Raw genomic sequence first — 24,602 nt, 5'->3', positions numbered from 1 at the left:
AGATGACAGCAAGATATAATTGGTGTGTGATCTGCATGCGAAAAGAGGGTTAGTCCACAACTCTCCACCACGTCTGCTGGGGGGCGAATGTATACGTTGAAGAGCATCAGGCTTAGGGCCGAGCCCTGGAGGACACCGTAAGTGAGGGCCTGCAGCTTTGATCTAGCTCTGGTTGAGAAGCCTCTGAAGGAATGACCTTCCAAGAATAATGTCATCCAGCCTAAAGCTGAGCCTTGAAGTCACAATGTCCTTAGCCTTTCTAGGAGGATGGAATGCGACACAGTTTTGAAAGTCATGCTTAGATCTAATAAAATCAGTGCGGCTGTTCAGCCCTCATTTAAGAGTCATCTCAGATGTTCCATGACTCCTAGTAGGGTGGATTTGGTGCTGTGTCCTGCCTTAAAGCCCAACTGCAGTGGATGCAGAAAGTTTTGGACTTTCACGAAGGTGTAAGCTGTGAGTTTATGTGCTTCTCCAAAATCATGGAGAAGAGAGGCAGCATTAAAATTAGTCTGAACTTGGACCAATTAGTGGGGCACAAGGTTAAACTTTTTTTTAAAGAAGTAAGACCATGGCATGTTTCAAGGCCAGCCGTATCAATCCCTTCGTAGTGAGGAATTGAGCAGTCCAACCACCATTTAAAGAGGATCTAGGTCCAAAAGGATATGTTTTGATGGAAGGAGTGTATCGAGCGGTGAGCCCGATTTAATTGAGCTAAGTATGGTCAGAAACTGCGTAAGGTCCAACTGGGACAGTGGCTCCATTTTAAGAGAGGCAGAAGGCATATATAATGAGTCATCTTCCCTTCTTGGCACATGATCCCAGCGCTGATACAAAGGGAAGAATAGGCAGTCTGCTCATCAACCATATAAGCCGTTGTAAGGTTGCTCTGAATATCAGCCACCTTTTTTTATGAAGAAATGTGCTAGATCTTTGCATTGATTTTGGCACAGCGAAGGCACCGGAGATATTTTACTATGATCCAACAGTTCCCTGACCACATTAAAAAGTGTCTTCTGACAATTTTAGGCACTGAATATTTTGTCCAAGTAAAATGCTGCTCTGGCTGCCTTACGGGAGGATAATGTCCAGGATAATTTAGATAAAATAGAGCTAGTTTATACTCTACTTTGGGATCTTCATCATAGAACTTTCTTCATTCTCTTTGTAGCACCCTACAGCATTTTTCTCTTGACAAAGGGCTTTGCTGAACCAAATATTGCAGAGATGGATTCTCCTGCAGGACCTTGATGTCGTTGGCAGTGTTGCCTGCGAGGAATTCGTAATCCAAAGGTTGATCTTGGTCCATTATCTGTATCAAGTCAAATACAGTGCAGCACAAATATACATTCAGAACCGTGGCATCTAATCGCGACCAGTTCCTCGATTTATCCAGGGCAGTGACTGGTCTTATAGCAGGAGTAGCTTGGTCCCTAAAAGAGAATGATACTGTTGGATGATCTAACCAAGCTAAAGGCAGGGGCAGGTCCAAAGTAAGGTCCATAATATTTTTAAAAAAATAGGATCAAGAAGGTGGCCCGCTTCGTGTAGGTGCTGAGTTAATAATACCTCGATTTAACACACTTATATCCTGTATGAGCACTGCTGCTAAGTTACACGTGGGAGCTTCAAGATGAATATTAAAATCATTTTAGAGTGTAAAATTTGCACATTTTAGAATATAAGGGGCATGTAGTTTCAGATTCACTGAACACCACTTCCCAGCATAACCCAGAGGCCGATAAATCAGAGCCCCAGAAATTGTGAGTTTGTGGGTAAGGCATAGTGAAAAAGATAGCGCTTCACGATCAGGGATGGGCAGCTTCTGGATTTTACGGTGATATTTATTCCTCAAAATAATGGAGATTCTACCTCCTGCCCTCTACATGCATAACTAACATAGCAGTACCTATTAATCAGTACCTATTATTCACCATATCTGGTCTGAGGGGCTAAAGGTTATAAGACACCCAGCCTCTAAAGCAGCCGTTGTTCCCAGTCTGGAAAAAATACAAAGCACTGGAAGATATGCTGCTTGCCTGATTGGTCATCCTCGGTCAGACTCTGTTATTATGCATGCAGTCAAAGGAACTATACAGAAATCTTACATCCCCACAGTCTGTACTACCTTACAGGGAAGGCAGAGGGCTTCGTAACTTTGTGAAGAGGTTTTCCTCTACAGCTGCAGCATCTATCAAGGCATCAATAGCTCTGGCAATGCTTTATCTTGCCAGATACGATGGACAAATGTGGTTGGACATTGGGCCCCATCTAGACTTGTTCCAGATGACAAAAATGGTCAAGGTGTAGGCTGTTCTGCATTAAAGGGATCCTATATCCTCCACTATTATTGACAACACCGTGGACATTGGCACCACTAGTTTTAGATAGCTGGTAGGAGCTGCTGTTTTGCACTGACAAGTGTGGCTACGATCTACCTCTTTTAAAAGCAGAGATGAGAAGTAGAATCTTGGACATGCCTTATGATGAAGAATCCTTATTTGGATGGCATGTTAATGACGCTCATGGGCAATACAGAGTGATCTGAACACTGCAAGATCACCATTAGTGTTGGAGTGAGCGAGACCCATAAACCTATCAGTGGAGCCTATGTAATTGGCTTCATATAGTTATTTCTAGGATTCATAAAGACTGAACTGGTAATCCAGATTGTTTCAGATTCATGTGACTGGCCACAGCACATCGGTTAAAAAACAAAGATCCTGGATGAAGAGGTACAACCCCATGCATCTCTGGATTTGGAAAGGGTAAGATGTGGCTCAAACAATGTCCTGGATTGTACATGTCAAGGATGATACAATCACCAAATTGACAATTCTGTAATGTTCTCTTCAGATCCTTGACCCTTCGGTCATGTAGATGCTCTTTGGTTTATTTGTCAGCTGGTCTTCAAGGTCTTCCTGACTCTTGGAAGTGCACTCCATTAATATGGCCACCACCATCATTATGGCCTCCACACAAACTTCAGTCAACTGTGCTTTTCTCTTACTTTTCATCATGTCCTTTACTTTATATTTCATCAAATGACAGTGCAGCTCTTTTTCCAAGTAGGCGGAGCATGCATTACTTTTCCTTTTTGTAAGCCTGCTCCTGGCCTTGAGCGGAAAACAATGAAGTGAGATGTGCATCTGGCAAATGTCTTTCTTCTGGTGCATTGTCTCTTTTATTTAAGTACAGATGAAGTACATCAACTGACTGGATTGGGCATTACTTAATGTGCTTTGAGAACACTCGTGGGAAGCTTTGATCAGAATTTATACTTTAATTCAGTCCAGCCGCACAGGATTTAATTCTGAGGTCCGATGAACTTCCTCTACTGAGCAATCCTTCTTAGATCCATGTTTCTAGAGATTAAGGCTTTACTCACCACCCTACTTACCAGTAAGGACTGATAACTGGCCATTATATCCATTTAGCAGTTTTTGGGCAAACTAATTTTTCTTTGCACTTAAACCACCAAAAAGAGACAGGACTCCTCTAACAGCCCTATATAATAGTAGTTTATTTATAGGGGATCTTGAGAATTTAATACGTCTCTACGATAGGATTTCTATTAGCAAAGGTAATTGTAAAGTTTTCATCCCAGTTCAGGGTTGTTGAGTGTAGCTTTCCTGCAAATAGTTTGGATGGTGGTGTTCCCCATCCGAGGATCCTTAATCATTAGTTTTAAGAAACTTGATTGAGTGTAATCAGTATATACCTTCACTCACTTGTATAGTACTAGAGGCAAGTTCCATCTCTAATTTAATTAAGATAGAAGCTTTCAAACATTTAGACAACGATGACTCGATTATTAATAAATGTTGAAGGAAGACTCCAAATTAGTTATTAAAACAATGGCACTGTACAGACTGATATACAGAAAATGGAGTCCCTGATTGACCTGTGGATTTCTTGAAGGCTCATTGACTGAGGCAAATGTAGATTTCTGAAAAGTAAATTTTCTGTCACATCTGTAATTTTCTTTCTGAAACTGATAAATCACTAACCTCATCTCAGGAAGACCAGTTGCTAGCATAGTAGATGCATTAAGTGAGAACATTATTATTTTTTGTTTTATATAGTGCGAACTTGACCCAAAGGTATCTGAGCGCTTTACATGAGCACCAGTTGCGTTACACAAGGACACATTGATTTTTGTTAGGCACGGGGAGATCACGTGATTTACCCAGAATCACAGGATGTTGAGCATCATTGCCTAGACTTGAAACCAGTTCCCTAGATTTGAGATTGACCGCCATATCCGTTAGGCTACATCCTCTCCCCTATTGTTCATTGGAGGGTTGGCTGGCTATTGGTAACCCTTGATGCCTTCTACCTTTGCACCCCTGTTCAGCAAAGTGATGGCTCACAAGCACTTAAATTCATTGTTTCTGAGACACCTGCATCTTATTAAGATCACATTAAATGTTGATTGGAATAGCCACATTTATTCTTGAAGACAAAAATGTCCTTAGTGAGGGGGGAGCATTTATTACAATTCTGTGAGACTGCTAAGGGTTCAACAGTTATCCGATTATATGCCTACTTCAGGAAGTATTTTTGGGAGAAAACAAATGTTCGAGGCATATGAGCTGCAGATTGTACACTTAGCATAGATCGCCATCTGGTGTTGGGCCCGGATGTTTGCAGTTTGTTTTTGTTCTTTGGACAGTCTTTGGAAGTCAGGAGTTCGGTGACTCCTCCTTCGGTCCGTACTGCGCATGGGCTTCGGCTCCATCCTCAGATTGTTTTTTTCCGCCATCGGGCTCGGATGTGATACTTCGTGCTCCGGCTTCGAACTTCTACGGTTCCAGCCTCGACGGAAAATCCTCGTTTCTTCGAGTTTCTTCATCATCATCTTCATCTCTCGAAGCGGCACTTTTCTCCATCCCGTACATCGGCACCGGCCTTCGGGCCCTCCTCGACTCCGGTCCCAGTCGATGGAAAGGACTCCGTTCAAAAAGTGCCCAAAATGTGGGTCTAAATTTCCCCACACCGACCTCCATCAGGTGTGTAACCTTTGCCTCTCTCCAGAACACGAGGCTAGAGACTGCCCCGCCTGTAAATATTTTCGATCAAAAAAGACCATCCGGGATCGAAGAGCTCGACGCACCATGGCGCACTCATCGTCTGCAGCTCCACCGGACATCTTCGGAGACGACGCCGAAGCTTCGGGGCAACTACACACCGAGCAGGAGGACGACGTCGTCAGCGCTTCCGAGGCCGACGACTCCGACGTGGAGGACATCACACCGGCGCAGCGGGTCGTGAGTACTGTACCCCCTCCCACCCCCGCGCCCAAAACCAAAGAGACTCCGGTTACACCCTCGCCTGCAGGCCTGGGCAAAACCAAGCACACAGCTTCTATCACCCCACCTTCGGGCCCGGTGTCAAAGCCTCAGAAGTCTCACGGCAGCTCAGATTCGAGCCAGCTGATGCCCGGTGCCGAAAAACACCCTCCGGCACCGAAAAAAGTGATACCCAGCTCGACTCCGAAGCCACCGGTGCCGAAGCCTGGACTCTCGGTGCCGACAAAACACAAACACAAATCTGTCGGCTCCGGCGCCGAAAACTCCTTCGACGCCGAAAAAACCGGAGGTTCCGAAAAAGCATGGCGCACAGAAACCATCGAAACCCTCGGCTCCGAAAACATCGGCGCCAGCGGACGATTCGGCGCCACTGGATCTCTTTACACCAGACCCTTTGCAAAAGACTCTATTTAAAGATCCAAAGACTGGGCTATTGACTTTAGTTGTCAAGAAAAGACGTCTTGACAGACCGGCTCCTCCTCCACCGCCCAAGCGGAAGGACTCTGCTACTTCTCCTCTCAGAGTGCCCTCCCCACTACCTCCTCCTCCACCTCCTCCACCCCCTCCCCCTCCCAGGTCTCCGCCACCCTTACCTCATCACTCCCCGACCCCGTCCCCAGATCCGCATGACGGGGATCCAGATTATGACCCGGCGGACGCCCCAATGGACCCCACTCCACCGGGGACCCCAGACCCATGGGAAGACTACCACAACCCTGACATACCGGATATGCCTCAAGACGACCTATACCCATCCAGGCCGTCTCCTCCAGAGGACTCCTTAGGGTTTCATCACTTAGTGCAGAGAGCAGCACACTACCATGGGGTGGACATGCATAGCGAACCAGTGGAAGACGACTTTCTACTGGACACATTTGACATTCAGGACAAGTCCACGTCTATCTTGCCCATGCTTAAAGGTGTCACCAAGCATGCTGCAGAGGTGTTCAAAGACCCTGTCAGGGCCAGGGTATTGAACCCTAGAATCGAAAAAAAGTACAAGGCGGCACCCACAGACCCTGCATACATTAAGGGCCCTGCTCCCTTAGATTCCCTAGTTGTGTCCACAGCTAGAAAGCGGGCTAACTCCCAGTCCTCAGGAGAAGCCCCACCGCCAGATAAGGAATCCAAACTTCTAGACGCGTCTGGCAAACGCACCGCCTCCCAAGCTGCAAACATGTGGCGCATTGCAAATACACAAGCGCTACTTGCGCGCTATGACAGAGCACACTACGACGAGCTTGAGGCTCTTATGCAGCACCTCCCCGAAAAACACAAACGCAAGGCTCATGACCTCATACAGGAGGGTAAACTAATTACAAACACCTCCATTAAGTGTGCCCTCAATGCAGCCGACACTGCTTCTAGAGCCATAAATACCAGTGTCCTGCTTCGTCGTCATGCCTGGCTCAGGATCTCAGGTTTCAAGCCTGAAGTCCAGGCGTCCATACTAAATCACCCCTTTGACCAACAAACTCTCTTTGGCCCAAAGGTGGACGAAGCATTAGAAAAGATGAAAAAGGACACAGACACAGCAAAGTCTATGGGGGCACTACAATCACAGGCCCCTAAACGCTCCTTTCGACGCTCATCCTTTCGTAGCACAGGCAGAGGCTTCTCCACCGATAGCGCCTCTACCTCCTACAAGTCCCCTCCTCAAAATACCTTTTCAAAGGGCAACCAAAGGGGTGGTTAGAGGCAACAACAATAAGGGCAGGGGCAAAACTAACACCACCCGTTCTGCAACCCCGCCCGCACAATGACTCCCCTTCCCTCCCCCCAGACCATCCCACCCCGGTCGGGGGCAGACTGCAAAACTTTATCCACGCATGGGAGTCCATAACATCGGACAAATGGGTGACCCAAATTATTCGGTCAGGGTACTGTCTCGAGCTAACATCTACCCCACCCAATATCCCACCAAGGCACCGTCCAATGTCTCAAGAACATTCCACACTGCTCAAACAGGAGGTACTCTCCCTCCTCCAAAAACACGCTATAGAGCAGGTCCCCGTCAATCAGCAAAATCTAGGGGTCTACTCTCTATATTTCTTAATACCAAAGAAAGACGGGACCCTGAGGCCCATTCTGGACCTCCGGCCTCTAAATGCCTACATACATTCAGACCATTTCCACATGGTCACCCTACAACAAGTCCTCCCGCTCCTCTGTCAGGGAGACTTTCTCACTACCTTGGACCTGAAAGACTCATACTTTCACAGGAAGTACCTCAGGTTCGTGGTGGACGGTCAGCATTACCAATTCACGGTTCTCCCCTTCGGGGTCACCACCGCACCACGGGTGTTTACCAAATGCCTAGCGGTAGTAGCAGCACACCTCAGACGTCAACATATTCACGTCTTCCCTTACTTAGACGACTGGCTGATAAAAGCCGCGTCCTACGACCAATGTGTGCAACATACAAACAGCACCATCCAACTGCTCCACCAGCTAGGCTTCACGGTGAACTACCAAAAGTCCCACCTCCTACCATCTCACACAAAGCAATATCTCGGGGCCACTATAGACACCTCCAAGGGTATTGCCTATCCAAACTCAGCCAGAATCGCAAGCATTCAAGCCTCACGCAAAACATTCCTTCCTCAACACTCTCTTCCAGCAAGAGTGTTTATGAAGCTCATAGGAATGATGGCGTCTTGCATTTTCATAGTGCCCCATGCAAGACTCCACATGCGTCCACTTCAAGAGTGCCTAGCACAACAGTGGAACCAGGCCCAGGGTCAGCTGACGGATCTGGTGTTGGTGGACGGCCGCACCCATCACTCTCTGCAGTGGTGGAACACCACAAACCTTTCCAAAGGGCGGCCGTTCCTGGACCCGGTTCCTCAGGTGATTCTAACAGCGGACGCATCGCTCTCCGGCTGGGGAGCGCACCTCTTACACCTCACAATGCAAGGTCTATGGACGCCACAGCAAAAATCGCTCCACATCAACCATCTGGAGCTCTTGGCGATCTTTCTAGCCCTAAAATCTTTTCAAAAACAGATTTCGGGCAAAGCAGTCCTCATTCGCACAGACAACATGACTGCAATGTATTATATCCAAAAACAGGGGGGGACACACTCTCCCCAGCTCTCCCGCTTAGCCCAGAGCATATGGAGATGGGCAATTCCCCAAAACATCTTTCTCCTGGCACAGCACGTTCCAGGCGTACAAAACACCATGGCAGATCTGCTCAGCAGACAAACGCAACAACTACACGAATGGGAACTGCATCCACAAGTTCTTCACCCATTCTTCCAACAGTGGGGGCATCCTCAGATAGACCTCTTCGCCACCCACGAAAACAAAAAATGCCCAAGCTTCGCCGCCAGATACCCACACCCATTGTCCAAAGGCAATGCGATATCGATGAACTGGTCAGGCAGATTTGCATACGCCTTTCCACCTCTCCCACTAATTCCGTTAGTGGTAAGGAAGCTACAACAGCACTCCCTCACACTCATTCTGGTAGCCCCAACATGGGCCAGGCAGCCGTGGTACACCACACTACTACAGCTATCGGTGGTGCCACATCAAAAACTGCACCTGTCCCCATGCCTCCTAACCCAGAACCATGGAGAAATCGGGCACCCGGACCCAGCTCAGCTCAACCTTGCGATCTGGCTCCTGAAATCTTAGAATTTGGATACCTTAACCTTCCCCCTGATTGCATGAACATTATCATGGAAGCCAGACGTCCTACCACTAGAGCATGCTATGCCGCAAAGTGGAAGAGATTTGTAATTTACTGCCGTAACAATACAATCAACCCTTTAGATGCATCCATACAGCACATCATATGCTATCTGCTCCATCTTCACAGGTGTAACCTGGCATATTCATCCATACGCCTACACCTAGCAGCGATTGCTGCTTATCTACAAAACAGACAGCATTTATCACTCTTTAGAGTGCCCGCTATTAAGGCCTTTATGGAAGGCCTTAAACGAGTAATTCCTCCCAGGGCACCACCTTCCCCTGTATGGAATCTAAATGTAGTTCTTACACGGCTAATGGGTCCACCCTTTGAACCAATGCATAAATGTGAGCTACAGTTCCTCACCTGGAAAACAGCTTTCCTCGTAGCTATCACTTCCCTTAGAAGGGTTGGTGAAATACAAGCATTCACTATACAGGAACCCTTCCTACAAATACATCACAGCAAGGTCATACTTCGTACAAATCCGAAGTTTCTGCCCAAGGTCATTTCCCCCTTCCATCTCAATCAATCGGTGGAATTACCTGTCTTTTTCTCGCAACCTCAATCTGTTGCAGAGAGAGCCTTACACACACTCGATGTTAAAAGGGCTTTGCTGTACTACATACAAAGAACGCAACCCTTCAGGAAGACTAAACAATTGTTCGTTTCCTTCTCTCCACCACATAAAGGCAACCCCATCTCTAAATCAGGGATAGCTAGGTGGATTGTAAAGTGTATACAAATTTGCTATCAAAAGGCAAAAAGAACATTATCTGTTCCACCTAAAGCCCACTCTACTAGAAAGTTAGGGGCTTCTATGGCTTTTCTAGGAAACATACCCTTAGATGACATCTGCAAAGCAGCCACGTGGTCAACACCGCACACCTTCACAAAACATTACTGTGTAGATGTGCATTCCAAGCAGCAAGCTAGTGTGGGCCAGGCTGTACTAAAGACACTTTTTCAAACCGCTGCAACGGATACCGGTGGTCGCCGCTAAGGTTGGGTACTGCTATATAATCTATGCTAAGTGTACAATCTGCAGCTCATATGCCTCGAACGGAATATGCTACTTACCAGTATGCATCTGTTCTTGGCATGTAGAGCTGCAGAGTTGTACACGCCCACCCGCCTCCCCGGCTACCTGTATCCGTTCCAGTCCATCTTATTTAGATACAACACACATGGGTTTCTCACTGTTATTACTACGCTCCATCATTTCCCTGTTGGCGAAAAACAATCTGAGGATGGAGCCGAAGCCCATGCGCAGTACGGACCGAAGGAGGAGTCACCGAACTCGTGACTTCCAAAGAACAAAAACAAACTGCAAACATCCAGGCCCAACACCAGATGGCGATCTATGCTAAGTGTACAACTCTGCAGCTCTACATGCCAAGAACAGATGCATACTGGTAAGTAGCATATTCCATTTCGGGTCTAGGCTTTGAAGAATATAATACCAAAAATCAAATCTAGATCCATCCCATTGGTGATCTTTTTATTGTTTGGAGTTCCGCACATGAACTGCTGTAACAGTGTATTAACATTCTTTAATGAGATTGCTTGGGGCCTTCAGTTCACTTCCTCAGGCACAACCAGTGCGATTTAATTTACAAAGCAAAGTGCTTCCTCCTGCTACAACCGCTTCTTTCTTTAGAAAATAATCTTTATCCAATCGAATCTATTTGCCTGCAGATGTAATCCGAGTCACACCATAATGAAGTATAGTCTATGGTGAATTTTGTATGGACAAAGCCAAATTTGCATCTAATAAGCATTATATGAATGCAGCCGATGTCATGGAAGCCAGATTTAGCACAAGGGGCTATAGTTTTAATATAATTTTTGACAGCATTTAAAAAAGAAATTGGGTGTAATAGAATAGATCTCCAAGATAAGAATATTTCCAGAGTTATGGTTTCCAATGAACTACAAAATTACATCATGTTCTTTGGACCTGCTATGGAATACATCACAGTAAATTGAGAAATATTTTTCACAAACAGTGTTCGATGTAACTGGTTTTCTATTAGCCTTTTTTGTAAAATCGATCCCTTCCTCTCTGCCTACAACTCTTGAACCAGAGATCAAGCCTTATCTTGTTTTACATAGACGGGGCAACACACTGCTAACCAGTCTCTCTGAATCCAATGAAGGTTAGGCTAAATGCAGGAGCCTTTAGTCACGCCACACCTGCTGTAAAATATCTATATTACATCCCCCTCCCAGCCTGCACCCTGCTTCATTTGTGTTGGATAATCAACAAAATTATCTTCAAGAACCGACCATACTCTCTCGAAAGAAAAAAAAATATCTTTGAAGGATCCCTCAACACACATTATTCTGAAGGTCGCTGGAGAACACCCACACAAAGAGGCCTTTAATTCCTGCTTCCCATGACCGTGATATGTAGTTGCACTGCGCCTCAGGCTATTTCCCTTCTTATCTGTAAAAAAGTGGATCTTTCAATCTTCAGTGGATGATCCGAATCCACACCTCTAAATTTTACTTATTCCCTTCCTCACTGTGTGATGGGTTCGGTTTACATCAGAGTATGTAAACAAGAGTCAGACAGCCATGCATGAGGAACATTCTCCTCTTGATATGTAAGAGGTTCTATTAACCTCTAGTCAGTGATAGATCCACGCTTCACAGGTATATCAGTAAACTAAATATTTGTTTAAATTGTTTATAGATGTGATTAAATAAGATTATTGGTGCTTAGGATAGAATGAACTGTTAGCATCACCTCATAGGACGGATGGCTGGAAATTCATTAATAGTAGGTTTTGTACTTATTTTAGCAAATGAGTCATTACTTTACTGTGGGTGGATGGTGGACATAATTATACATGGGGTCCAGATCAACTCCAAATGTATATTTATACTATTAAGCTTTTCACTTGAGTTCACAAAGAGTATCACACATTACTCACCAATTAATATGAAGAGAAGACATGTCAATATTTGTATTCTGTGAGGCATAAATGCCACTTAATATACAGTATTAGGTCAGTTTAGTGTTGTATCATTCTAAAATGTACTGCATGTTTAGCACAGCCTGTGGTTATATTAAGTTATGGATACATCTTCCCTCTAAAATTATAAATTCTTCTATACACTAGGTATCCGTGTACACTGCTCCAGACAAGATAAATCAAGCGGATTACGCATTGGATGCTGCCGTCAAACTTTTGGAGTTTTATGAGGACTATTTTCGCATTCCATATCAATTACCAAAACAAGGTAGTGTTTTTTGACGTTATTGTGATGTCATGTTTACCCTTGCTAAGAAATTATTTAAAGTTGTATGCATTTGCTAAACTAAGCTGTCTATTTTTGTTGCCGATATATGCTTCCTTATATTATAAGCTTATGTATTTATCTAATTTTCATAGCATGTTTCATTTATTTTGTTACATGAACATGGCACACAGTACAAGCCATGCATTAAACCTATGTAGTATAAAATAAGCACAGGTGCAGAACCCAAACCACAGAGCAGCTTCACGTTGGTGAATTTCATGTGTGCAAGGAACCTTACAATGGTATCCCTACGTGTTTCCCTAGTATGCGTTTCCATCCCATCTATATTCCCCTGAAAACGAATTTCTCTGTTTCCGCCAATACCCTACTTAATTTTAGTTAATGTTGTCATCCAGCCACCATAGGTCTTTCCGAACGTTTTTGGGCAGCCTCTTGCATGTATACCACTCTTCGGCAACCATACCAGTCATTTGTTTATGCAGTGTAGGTGTTGCACTTCCCAACTCAGTGCCAGAATTCACTACACTCGTATTATGCCCTGATTGCAAAACGTTTCTGCCAACAATTAATGGACTGGTCTCCCCACATCCCCAGCACGATCATAGGTGCTTTTAGTCTTCAGTACTGAGCAATCCCAATGTGCATGTATGAATGTCCCAGTCTAGCCATAGCCCAGCAGATCGCTGTCACCTGTGAAATGATTGAAGTGACTGAGTTTTACCCTGGAGACACATATTCTGTGCAATATGTTTAATTGGACCGTGCCCACTCTTCTATGTGTTTCACATCAGTGGGATTTCTGGCCTGTCCATTCCCTTGCTGGATTATTCATTCGTGCAATGTGATATTTTTTTTGTCACCCTTGAATCCCGGAGTCTATATTTCAGGGTTGACTCATCAGTGATAATTGACCCCCTTTTTAATGCATGAGCTAATTGAATAGAGAAGCTGTATGTATTCAAATGTTTGTCTTAGCCCTGCCGAGCCTCGCCAAGTGGATATTGCCATTCACCCCATATCTAGAAACCTTTAAGGGTGTTTACTCCAAGTAGGCTACATCCTGTCCATAATGCCACTTACAAACCATTTCTCTGTTCCACATCTTTTTTTATTTAAAAAAATGTTTTTATTTGTTTTGGTGCAATACACAGGAAACAAAAAAACTCAGATAACAGTAAAGTCTCAACTACAACAAGACACTCAGCATAGTGCCATAGATAAGCTCAGGACCTTTCACCATCTGACACAGGTGAAGGAAGGACGAACACACCACAGATGTCCAAATTACAGTATTGCAGGTTCTCAACTTCCCCATTCTGCACCAACTCTTTCATTTTCCATATCCACAATATGCTTGCCAGCCACCCCAAACCCTATCCTTCTTCTGAGGGCATCCTTTGGCTTTCATACACCACCCTCTCCGCCTGTTTGCATTAGTCCATGTCCAATCTCCATTCTGTTACCGTGGAGGGGCATAATAGTGCTCCACACTCTCACCATGTTTTGTTTGGCCACCCCGGCTCTCACTGTTAACCATAATGTTTGTGTACTTGAGCCACGCCAGTCCATCCTCTGTATTAAGCAGAAGCCATTCTGCCTCCAACAGGACCTCCAAGTTCTGTAGCCACACCATTATGCATGTCACCCCCTCCCAATATGTCTGAATGACTGGGCAGGTCCAGAGTATGTGGAAAAAGGAGCCCTCCTGACCACAGTCTCTCAGCAAAACACCATCTCCCCTTCCAAATTTGTGTATGAGTGTTCTGGAGTAGTAAGACGTATGCAGTATGAAGAGCTGAATTAATCAGAACCCTGTACTAATTGTGACAACCCGTGGTCTCTTCAGTGCCTCTTCCCATTCATCGTCATCTAGCTCTCCCACATCTGCTACCCAGATGTCTCTCTGAGTTTGCAAAGTGTCGGGTGTGTTATTCATTATCCTTTTGTATGTCAGTGAGATAGCTTTGTCTGACATTGAGTCTTGGAGGAGACAATCTTCCAATTAAGCTGTCTCTGCAAGTTGTGTGCCGCCAACCATGTGAGTCTCAAGGGCATCCACGACCTGTGTGTTCGAGGCATGTGGGCTGCTGAATTCATATCTGTGCATAGATCGCCGCCTAGTGTTGGGTCCGGATGTTTGCACGTTGTTGTCCTGGAAGAGTCTTCGAAGTATCCTGGGATAGGTGACTCCTCCCCTGGACTACAGTGCGCATGGGCATCCTCTCCATCCTCAGATTGTTTTTTTCCGCCATTGGGTTCGGATGTGCTTATCTTGACTCAAGTTAGGAAAAACTTTTTACAGGCCAAAAGGCCTTTAGTTCGCGTCGGTACTGTTCCCGATCGGTATCGATAGTTATTTGTTAGTTTACTAACTTCAAGAACAACTTTTTCGCATCATACCCGACCATCGACCCGACATCGACGATGGAATCGAGGACACCATTCAAGCGGTGTCCTGTATGCAACGCGAAATATCCCCATGTCGACGTCTATCCGGTGTGCAACAAATGCCTTTCACCGGATCACGACGAGTCCACATGTATGGCCTGTGCCCGATTCCGATCCAAGAAGACTCTCCGGAATCGACGAGCAGCGAGACTTGAAGCGCAGCAAGTGGCACCGGCCCCGACCAACATCTTCAGCGCCGAGGACGAAGATGTCGAAGACGTGGAGAACCTACCCTCCAGCCCCGCTTCCGACCACGACTCCGGATCGGAAGACATCGAAGAACGACTCTTTCACAGAGACGAAGCCGACACCGAGGTAGGAGACTACGATGAGGCCTTAGGGGCCGAAGAGAGTAGCTCCGCTGACGAGCAAGGCCTACCCGTACAGACTGAGGATATCTCAGTGCGTCAGTCTATGGCTCCGATCGAGGGATCGCCTTCGGGCCTTACCCAAGACCTATCCCGCAGTTCTTCGGCCCCGCCCTCTGGCCCGGCCTCGGACATTCAGCGGCAGCCATTACTACCCAAAACGACTGGTTTCCCTTCATCGAAACCGAAAGCCGTATTGGTTCATCAGAAACCGAAACTGAAAGTGACACTGGTCGGATCGAAGCCCACCACACCTTCGACGCCAGCCAAACCCGTCGGCACCGACCGCGCCAAACGGGACTTCGGTGCCGAGCTTGCGGCAGCCGACGTCGGCGCCGACACACGGAAAAAGACCATCGGTACCGCCAAACCACCTCGGCTCCCGGCACCGAAACAATCGGCTCCGGCCACAAAGGTCAAAATGGCTGCTGCGTCTCACACCGCTTCGAAAGCAGCACCAAAGGCACAATCATCGACGCCGTCGACAGCTACTACCTCTCCTCGACTCAATGACCCAGTGGCGCCGAAGACGTCCACGCCCGCCTCTACAGAACCGGTTGGCGCCAAAGAACCGTCGGCGCTCCAGGTGCGGCAAGTTGCAGCGTCCTTGCAACGCATCAAAGACAAGGCAGCCCTCCAGGACACGTCAGGCTCCGAGCCGAAAAAAGCTCAAAAGCCTTCTCCGGCGCCGGCCAACATCACTTTTGGCCTGCCACCATCTACGGCCCCAAAACTGTTCGAAATCAGAACACGTGTCACCCACACCAGGATCACACCTGCAGAACGCTCTCCTGCGGAGACGTCACCATCACACATCATCGATGCCGACACGGGCAGAATGATGCTCCACAAGAGGAGAATAACTTCCGAGCCAGCTTTGGACTCCTACCGGATCCCGCTAAAGAAAAAGCTGCCAGTGGATTCGGAACCAGTTCTTTATGAACCTCTCCATACCTCTTACCAAGATCCGCAGTCCTTCTCTCCGACACACTCCGAAACCGACGCTTTGGAGGACTACATGGGTGACCACGTCCCCTACCCCGGAGAGATGGACCCTGAAGGCCAACAGGACCCTGACCAGGCTTGGGATGACCCTGTAGACCCGGGTGCACCTATGGATACACAGGACACGCAGCTATATGGCGCAAAAACTTCTCCCACAGAGGACACTGCCGCATTCAACGCCCTCATTGAACGTGCTGCGGCCAATCATGGTGTGCAACTCCACTCTGACACCATCGAGGACGATTTTCTCATGGATACTTTCGCATCCTCAGAAAGGAATATCAAAATTCTACCCATGTTGAAAGGTGTCCTCAAACCAGCAAAGGACATTTTCAAAGAACCCACCAGGGCAAGAGTAATAAACCCCAGGATCGACAAGAAATATAGGTCGGCGCCTGGGGATCCTACCTACATTAGAGGCCAGTTACCTCTGGATTCCATAGTAGTCGCGAACGCTCGCAAACGGGCGCACTCGCAGACGACAGGGGATGCTCCTCCCCCGGACAAAGAGTCCAAGGTGCTAGAGACCTCTGGCAAACGGGTTGCAGCCCAAGCAGCTAACATATGGCGTATTGCCAATACTCAGGCTCTCCTAGCTCGCTACGATCGTGCACATTATGACACATTAGAAACATTACTCCAACATCTCCCTGACCAATACAAAGAGGGAGCAGAGATCCTCATCAGGGAGGGACAACTCCTCACGAACGCATCCATTAAGTGTGCACTGGATGCCGCAGATACAGCTGCCAGAGCCATAAACACTAGCGTCATGTTACGGCGACACGCCTGGTTACGAATCTCCGGATTCAAACCTGAGGTGCAAAATAACATCCTCAACCAGCCGGTCAACCCCGACTACTTATTCGGGCCAGAGGTTGACACCACCCTAGAAAAAATAAAAAAGGACACAGACACTGCAAAGTCCATGGGGGCTCTCCAAACGCAGACCTTTCGGAGCGGCTCCTTTCGTCGCTCCGGAAATAGAGGAGCAGGTAGAGGACAGGGGTCACAGCAAACATACAACAAGGGAAACACACAAACTTCCTACGATAAAAACACCCGGGGTGGATATCGTGGCTCAAGCACAAAGGGCAGAGGACGCGTATACGGCAACACCAGGTCCTCCCCCAAGAACAAACAGTGACGCCCTCTCCCTTCCTCCCGACCACATAACACCTGTCGGGGGAACGCTACAAAGGTTCCTGTCCACGTGGAACTCCATCACCACGGACAGGTGGGTCAAAGATATTATCAAACACGGTTACTGCCTAGAATTAACCTCAACTCCACCCACAATACCTCCAAAACACCGTCCTATGTCCTCAGAGCACTTAACGCTATTACAGCAGGAAGTGCTAAGTATGCTACAAAAAGGCGCAATAGAGGTCGTACCCGTCCACGAGCAAGGTACGGGGGTGTACTCCCTGTACTTTTTAATACCGGAAAAGGACGGGTCACTCAGACCTATACTAGACCTGAGACCCCTCAACCGCTACATTCTCTCGGAGCATTTCCACATGCTCACCCTGCAACAAGTCCTACCACTGCTCAAACAGGGAGACTTCCTAGCCACGCTAGACCTCAAAGATGCGTATTTCCACATACCCATTCACCCATCACACAGGAAATATCTCCGGTTCACTATTCAAGGGCAGCACTACCAATTCAAGGTTCTTCCCTTCGGCGTGACAACAGCGCCCAGAGTTTTCACAAAGTGTCTGGCTACTGTGGCCGCACATTTACGGAGGCAACACATTCATGTCTACCCCTACCTGGACGACTGGCTTGTTCAGGCAAAGTCAGCCCAGCAATGTGCCAGCCACATGTCCCGCACCATTCACCTTCTTCACAGTCTAGGGTTCTCACTAAATTACCCAAAATCACATCTCCAACCCGCACACGTACAACAGTACCTAGGTGCGACCATAGACACTCTGGCGGCCACAGCTCAGCCGAATTTAGTGAGAATCAACAGCATGCAAATGCTGATTTCCAAGTTCAAACCCCAACACTCCCTTCCCGCGCGAGTGTTCATGCAGTTGATAGGCATGATGGCCTCCTGCATTTTCATAGTCCCACACGCGAGACTACATATGCGCCCGCTTCAGGAGTGCTTAGCACGTCAATGGAATCAGGCTCAAGGACAACTAAAAGACCTAGTGTTGGTGAGCGGTCGGGCATACAACTCTCTGCATTGGTGGAATCCACAAAACCTTTGCAAGGGCCGACCGTTCCAAGAGCCTGTTCCACAGATAATACTGACAGCGGACGCGTCTCTCCAGGGATGGGGAGCTCATGTACTCAATTACACAGTGCAGGGACTATGGACAACACAACAAAAGAAGATGCACATCAACCTTCTAGAACTGATGGCAATCTTCCTGGCTATGAAGGCATTCAAAGTACACTTGTGCAACAAAGTCGTGTTGATTCGGACGGACAACATGACCGCCATGTACTACATACAGAAGCAGGGAGGAACACACTCTCCACAGTTGTCTCATCTGGCTCAGAGCATGTGGAAGTGGGCCATTCAGAGGAACATGTTCCTCATGGCGGAACACCTCCCCGGCAAGGACAACCAGATGGCGGATCTGCTCAGCAGACACAGCCACCAGATGCACGAGTGGGAGTTACACCCATCAGTACTCCAACCGTACTTCCAGCAGTGGGGTCATCCAGAGATAGACCTATTCGTCACAAGCGAAAACGCAAAATGCCAAAGCTTTGCCGCCAGGTTCCCACATCCGCAGTCGCAGGGCAATGCGATATGGATGAACTGGTCCGGCAGATTTGCGTACGCTTTTCCCCCAGCGCCGTTGATACCGCTGGTGGCTCGCAAACTCAGACAACACTCACTGACACTCGTCCTGGTTGCTCCAACGTGGGCACGCCAGCCATGGTACACCACCTTTCTCGAACTTTCCGTGGTGCCGCATCAAAGGCTGCGGATCAAACCCGCGCATTTGACGCAGAACCATGGAGAGATTCAGCACCCAGATCCGCAACAGCTGAACCTGGCAATCTGGCTCCTGAAGTCCTAGAGTTTGGCTACCTAAACCTGCCACCTGACTGTATGAACATCATTAAGGAGGCCAGGAGACCCACTACCAGAGCTTGCTATGCAGCCAAATGGAAAAGATTCGTCATTTATTGCAATAATAATGACATTAACCCGCTAGACGCATCCATCCAAAACATAATTTGTTACCTCTTACACCTATACCGATGCAATCTGGCATACACCTCAATACGTGTCCATTTGACCGCAATATCAGCCTATCTCCAGAACAGGCAGCACCTCTCTTTATTCAGAGTGCCGGCCATCAAAGCATTCTTGGAAGGACTCAAACGAGTAATTCCTCCAAGCCACCCACCAGCTCCAATGTGGAACCCCAACTTGGTCCTCACACGCCTGATGGGTCCACCCTTCGAACCTCTACACTCATGCGAGATTCAATTCCTCACCTGGAAAGTAGCTTTCCTAGTAGCAATCACTTCTTTGAGGAGAATTAGTGAACTCCAGGCACTAACCGTCCAAGAGCCATTTATACAGGTTCACGCCAACAGGGTCGTACTACGTACCAACCCCAAATTCATGCCCAAGGTGATATCGCAGTTCCACGTGAATCAAACTATTGAACTGCCTGTTTTCTTTCAAAACCCACAAACTGTCGCAGAAAGAGCACTCCATACACTAGATGTGAAGAGAGCCCTCATGTACTATATCGACAGGACTAAGGTCTTTAGGAAGACTAAACAACTTTTCGTTGCCTTTGCCCCACACCACAAAGGTAACGCTATCTCCAAAGCAGGTATAGCCAGATGGATTGTTAAATGTATTCAAATTTGCTATCAAAAAGCTAAACGCACATTAACGATTCCCCCACGAGCCCACTCAACACGTAAGTTAGGGGCCTCCATGGCTTTCCTGGGAAACATTCCTTTGCATGATATATGTAGAGCAGCCACCTGGTCCACTACACACACATTTACCAAACACTATTGTGTAGATGTGCAATCAAAACAGCAGGCAGCTGTAGGACAGGCTGTTCTCAAAACACTTTTTCAGACCGCTGCAGCTGGCACTGGTAGCCGCCGCTAATAGGAGGTACTGCTATGTATTCTATGCACAGATATGAATTCAGCAGCCCACATGCCTCGAACTGAATATGCTACTTACCAGTATGCATCTGTTTTTGGCATGTAGGGCTGCTGACATTCATATCGCCCTCCCTCCTCCCCGGCGCCTGTAGCAGCTGCAGCTCTCAGAATTACTGTAAGCATGGCCATCACTTTCTGTATCTACTCCATCACTGCCACAATGGCGAAAAACAATCTGAGGATGGAGAGGATGCCCATGCGCACTGTAGTCCAGGGGAGGAGTCACCTATCCCAGGATACTTCGAAGACTCTTCCAGGACAACAACGTGCAAACATCCGGACCCAACACTAGGCAGCGATCTATGGACAGATATGAATGTCAGCAGCCCTACATGCCAAGAACAGTTGCATACAGGTAAGTAGCATATTCAATATCTGAACTGCTCCATTCAGCCAGCTTGTAGAGCCTTGAATGCCTCTAATGCTGATCCATTACATAAATCTCCCAGATGTTCTATGCCTATCAGGCCCCATCTGGAAAATTGGACTGTTCCCGTGGGGAGCCGGGTCAAGACTGATTTGCATATGGCTGGGTCTAAACTGGAATGGTGTAGTGAGCAAGAAAACGATGGCTTTAGGCCCAGATCTCTGTACTGGAGGTGAATGTTTGAAATTGTTCAATATTCCGTCCATCAATTATTCTTTTTGCAGTCATCTTATACTGGGCAAGGCCTACCTATGACAGAGAGCGGAATGCCCCTTCAGTGGCTTAACGTCACAACAAAATCGATCAAGCAACACGTAGAGGTTCCTTTGCAGAAATTCCACTGGATCTCGGGTGACATAAGTAACTAGATACAAGAAACTATCCATCAATATCGGAACACAACAGCCCTGGGGGCAAACACGAAGCACCACCTGCCAAGGGAAAGACACATGACTTGCCCCTGTTGACACGATAGCCGGCATGGTCTCTGAATATCTGAAAGACCTGCAGCCCTCTTTCGATTGACAGGGTAGATTGAGATAGGTATAGTAGTACATCATCAGCATACAACAATATCCGCTCTTCCCGATCCCAATCCACAGTGCCACTGACTGTCCATATCATTGGATCTTGACGGACCCATGCCGCTAGCGGCTCAGGTGCCAAATCAAAGATCATTGGGGACAGTGGGCCACCATGCCTCGTACCCTTCTGTAGAGCGAAGGCTTGTGACAGTGTGTTGTTAAGTAATACTCTCGCCATCGGTCCCTGATACTGTAGTCTCACCCAGTTACAAAACTTGAGGCTGAATCCCAAGCGGTTGAGGACAGCAAATAAGTAATTCCATTCCACGCTGTCGAATGCCATTCTGGCATCCAAGGACAGCACCACTGCCGGCTCCGTGTGGACTCATAGTCATGTACAGTATACCATAGAGGCGTTGCAGGTTGAGTCTAGTCTCCATTTGCGGCGTAAAACTGGACTGATCTTGTTGAATCTCAATAGTAATCACTTTGCGGAGTCTGGTTTCCAACAATATCGCCAGTATCTTAGCTTCTACATTGAGTAAGGATTTGGGACTGTAAGAGGCACAATTGACTAGTGGCTTTTTCGTTTTAGGGATCACCATGATAATTGCCATTCACTGGTCCTCCGGTAAGTGCTCCTGCTCCCGGGCATCCTGAAACATTGGCAAAAGGTGCCCAGACAGTTTAATTGCCACGCCTTTATAAAGCTCCACTGGCAGCCCAGCCCGTTCAAGCTTGCCGTCTTCCCTGATTGAAGATCCTAATTGCTTTTGCTATTTAACTAGCTGTGAGGTCTCTGTTCGGGGTTCCTCTGTCTTTGTCATATAATCCCAGAAGGTCAATATATTTGAGGAAAGCATCACAATCCTCATCTGTCACGGTAGTTGTGGGGGTGTAGGCACCCTCATAAAAAGCCGCACATGCCTCTGTGATTTTGAGGTTACTCTTTCTGACCCCATCCACCTGGTCTGAGATTTCAAGAACCCAGGTCCTACCCCAGTCTCTCCGCTCCAGCCACGTCAGGAGTTTGCCTGCCTTATTGCCCACTTCGTAAATTAGATGTTGGGTGGCTAGAACATAGGCGCAAGCTCAATCCTCTGCCAATTCTCACAGTTTGTACTGCTTAAGTCAGAGTTGGTGTTTGAGGTCAGCATCCCTCCCCAGCAAGGAGACGTGACTCCAACCCCTCAGTTTCTTGCTAAAACATTGCACAGTGGGCCTGTCGTTACTTCTTTTTTCCCCCTTCCGAAACTTGTTAGCATGCAATTGTTCTGTAAATATATAAACGAGACGAGAAAAGCTATTTTGTGCAGCCAAGAAGTAGGTAAGCTGATGCGCCAATGGGTTGTGGTCGCGCTACAGGTCTACCAGGCCCAGTGCCTCTAGAAATGCTGGCAAAGGTCCAGGTGTATCGGGTGGCATTGCCTGGCTCACCATGTCGACACTAGGGTCAGCCACCTCATTCATGTCTCCCCTCCAATATGCGAATACCTGGTGGCATGCCTAATATTAGGGCACTGATGCCGGGAAACGTAGTGGCGTGATGTCACAATGGTGCATATACCGAGCAGACGTTTAGGGTGGGATCCTTCCAACTACCTGATTGCACTACAAACCTGCCTGACAAATCACTCCACATGCATTGAGGGATAAAGGGTATATACTTTTTTTTTAATCAGTATCCCAGTCCCCTAAAGTCTGACGTGTAGCCTGCATGCGCCAACAGGGCATAGCTAAATCTTTCCAATGCCTTGTAATAGTTGCCCTTAAGGTGAGTTTCCTGCAAGAGGGCTAAGTCAAGAGCATGCCTCTTCAAATATTGCGGTACCATGTTCCTTTTGATCCTACTCCCCAACCCGTTCACGTTCCAGGATAGTATGTTTAGTGACTTATTTTGTGATGTACCCAGTTGTCTATGGAAGCAAGGCTTGTTTGAAAGTATTTCCATACTGTACCTGGTGGGGACTTGAAACAGGGCACCATTCCCCGTCTACAGCATCCTCCTCCCATCCTGCACGCGACTGCACATAAATAACTTTTGAACAGAAACATTTGAAAACAAAAATCCAACTCCCCCTTCCTAGCTACCCTGCAAAGCAGACTTAAAACTGCCCACGGCCCAAAATGCAGAGTGCCTGTCTCTCCAACATTTCTTTAGTCAATTCACTGGTCTGACTAAAGACGCCTACAGGAACAAAGGAAATCCATTAGTGATTTATAGTATCCAAAATACAGCAATGCATTATCAATGCCTCTACTACTTAGGCTGCAAACCGGGCCACTAAAGCCCACGCCTCTAGGGATTGTGTAGGAAAACAGGAAATGATGTGTTCATAATCTTCACAAGCCACGGCACCAGCATGTGGGCTGTCTCAGGTTTGTGAGCCATCAAGACCTCCAGTGTCACAGGCCCCTCCGCTCTCAAACCAGAAACCTGATCAGTATCTGTGCGCATTGTTCTAGGGTTCCCCCTGTTCTGACTGCATATCGGAAAGGTCTAATCGTTGATTGCGTGGTCTGTCCCTTTGGTGCCCGCCCCAGACACCTCCGTGTCTTTGCTGCCCCAGGGTACGCCAACTCTCCAATCACTCCCAGACATACTCGGGTGTATTAAAGTGTCAAGACATGCACTCTGCAGTCACTCGGAGCCTCACCGCCGGGAATAACATAATGTATTTCAGTTCCTTGTCCCTTAATGCCTTTTCGACTTCATCAGAGTCATGTCTTTGCCTCTGTACTTGTAATGTGAAGTCTGGGAAGAACCATAGCGTGACGTTTTTCAAATTTTAGACACTCCTTGCGAAAACTGTCCTGGGGGGAGCACCAGGCTTCGGTGACTGGACTGGTGACCTATGTGCCCTGGAAATGTTCAACACTGGGTCCCTCTGCTCTCCCGGGGACCCTCACCACTTGTAGGTTCTTCCTAGCTCTCCCTTCTTGATCTTTGAGTTTTGCCACAATGAGCGTGTTTTCCTTTGTGAGGTGCTGCACTTGATTTTACGGCCTCTTGTTTGTAACCAGTAGTAAAGTGATGCATGTTTTCGCCACTACCTCCCAACATGACCACGACCTCCCAACACGATCGCTCCTCCACTCACCGCTGCCACCAAACCCTATATCCATCGGCACACCAATAATCTGTGAGATCACCTCTGCTAGTATTCTGTGGGGCTTTAGTCCGCAAGTAGAGCAGATAAGGCCAGTGCAGCGATGGTCCCCTAGTCTGTTCTCCCCTTAGGATGAGGCCAGAACAGCAGTCTCCACCAGGGCAGATCGTAATCAGCAAGTCACACACCCCAATTCTGTAGGCAGACGCTATAGGTAGCTACTGCAGCAGAATATCAAAGCCCTGCCATCTCCAACCATCCATACCACGTC

General features: G+C 47.4%; 1 protein-coding gene across 3 annotated transcripts in view; it reads left to right on the top strand.

Moving 5' to 3' along the window:
* LOC146865673 (endoplasmic reticulum aminopeptidase 1-like) overlaps positions 1 to 24,602 on the top strand; it is a 529,832-nt gene that overhangs the window by 139,332 nt on the left and 365,898 nt on the right. For all 3 annotated transcript variants that reach the window (XM_085632533.1, XM_085632531.1, XM_085632532.1), the window contains exon 5: positions 12,141 to 12,261. In XM_085632533.1, the coding sequence (XP_085488659.1) occupies positions 12,141 to 12,261 (121 nt within the window). The remainder of the gene's footprint in view (positions 1 to 12,140; positions 12,262 to 24,602) is intronic.

The sequence above is a fragment of the Triturus cristatus genome, chromosome 2_1 (assembly GCF_964204655.1).
Source record: "Triturus cristatus chromosome 2_1, aTriCri1.1, whole genome shotgun sequence".
NCBI classification, from domain to species: domain Eukaryota; kingdom Metazoa; phylum Chordata; class Amphibia; order Caudata; family Salamandridae; genus Triturus; species Triturus cristatus.
This window is presented reverse-complemented; position numbering and strand designations above follow the sequence as displayed.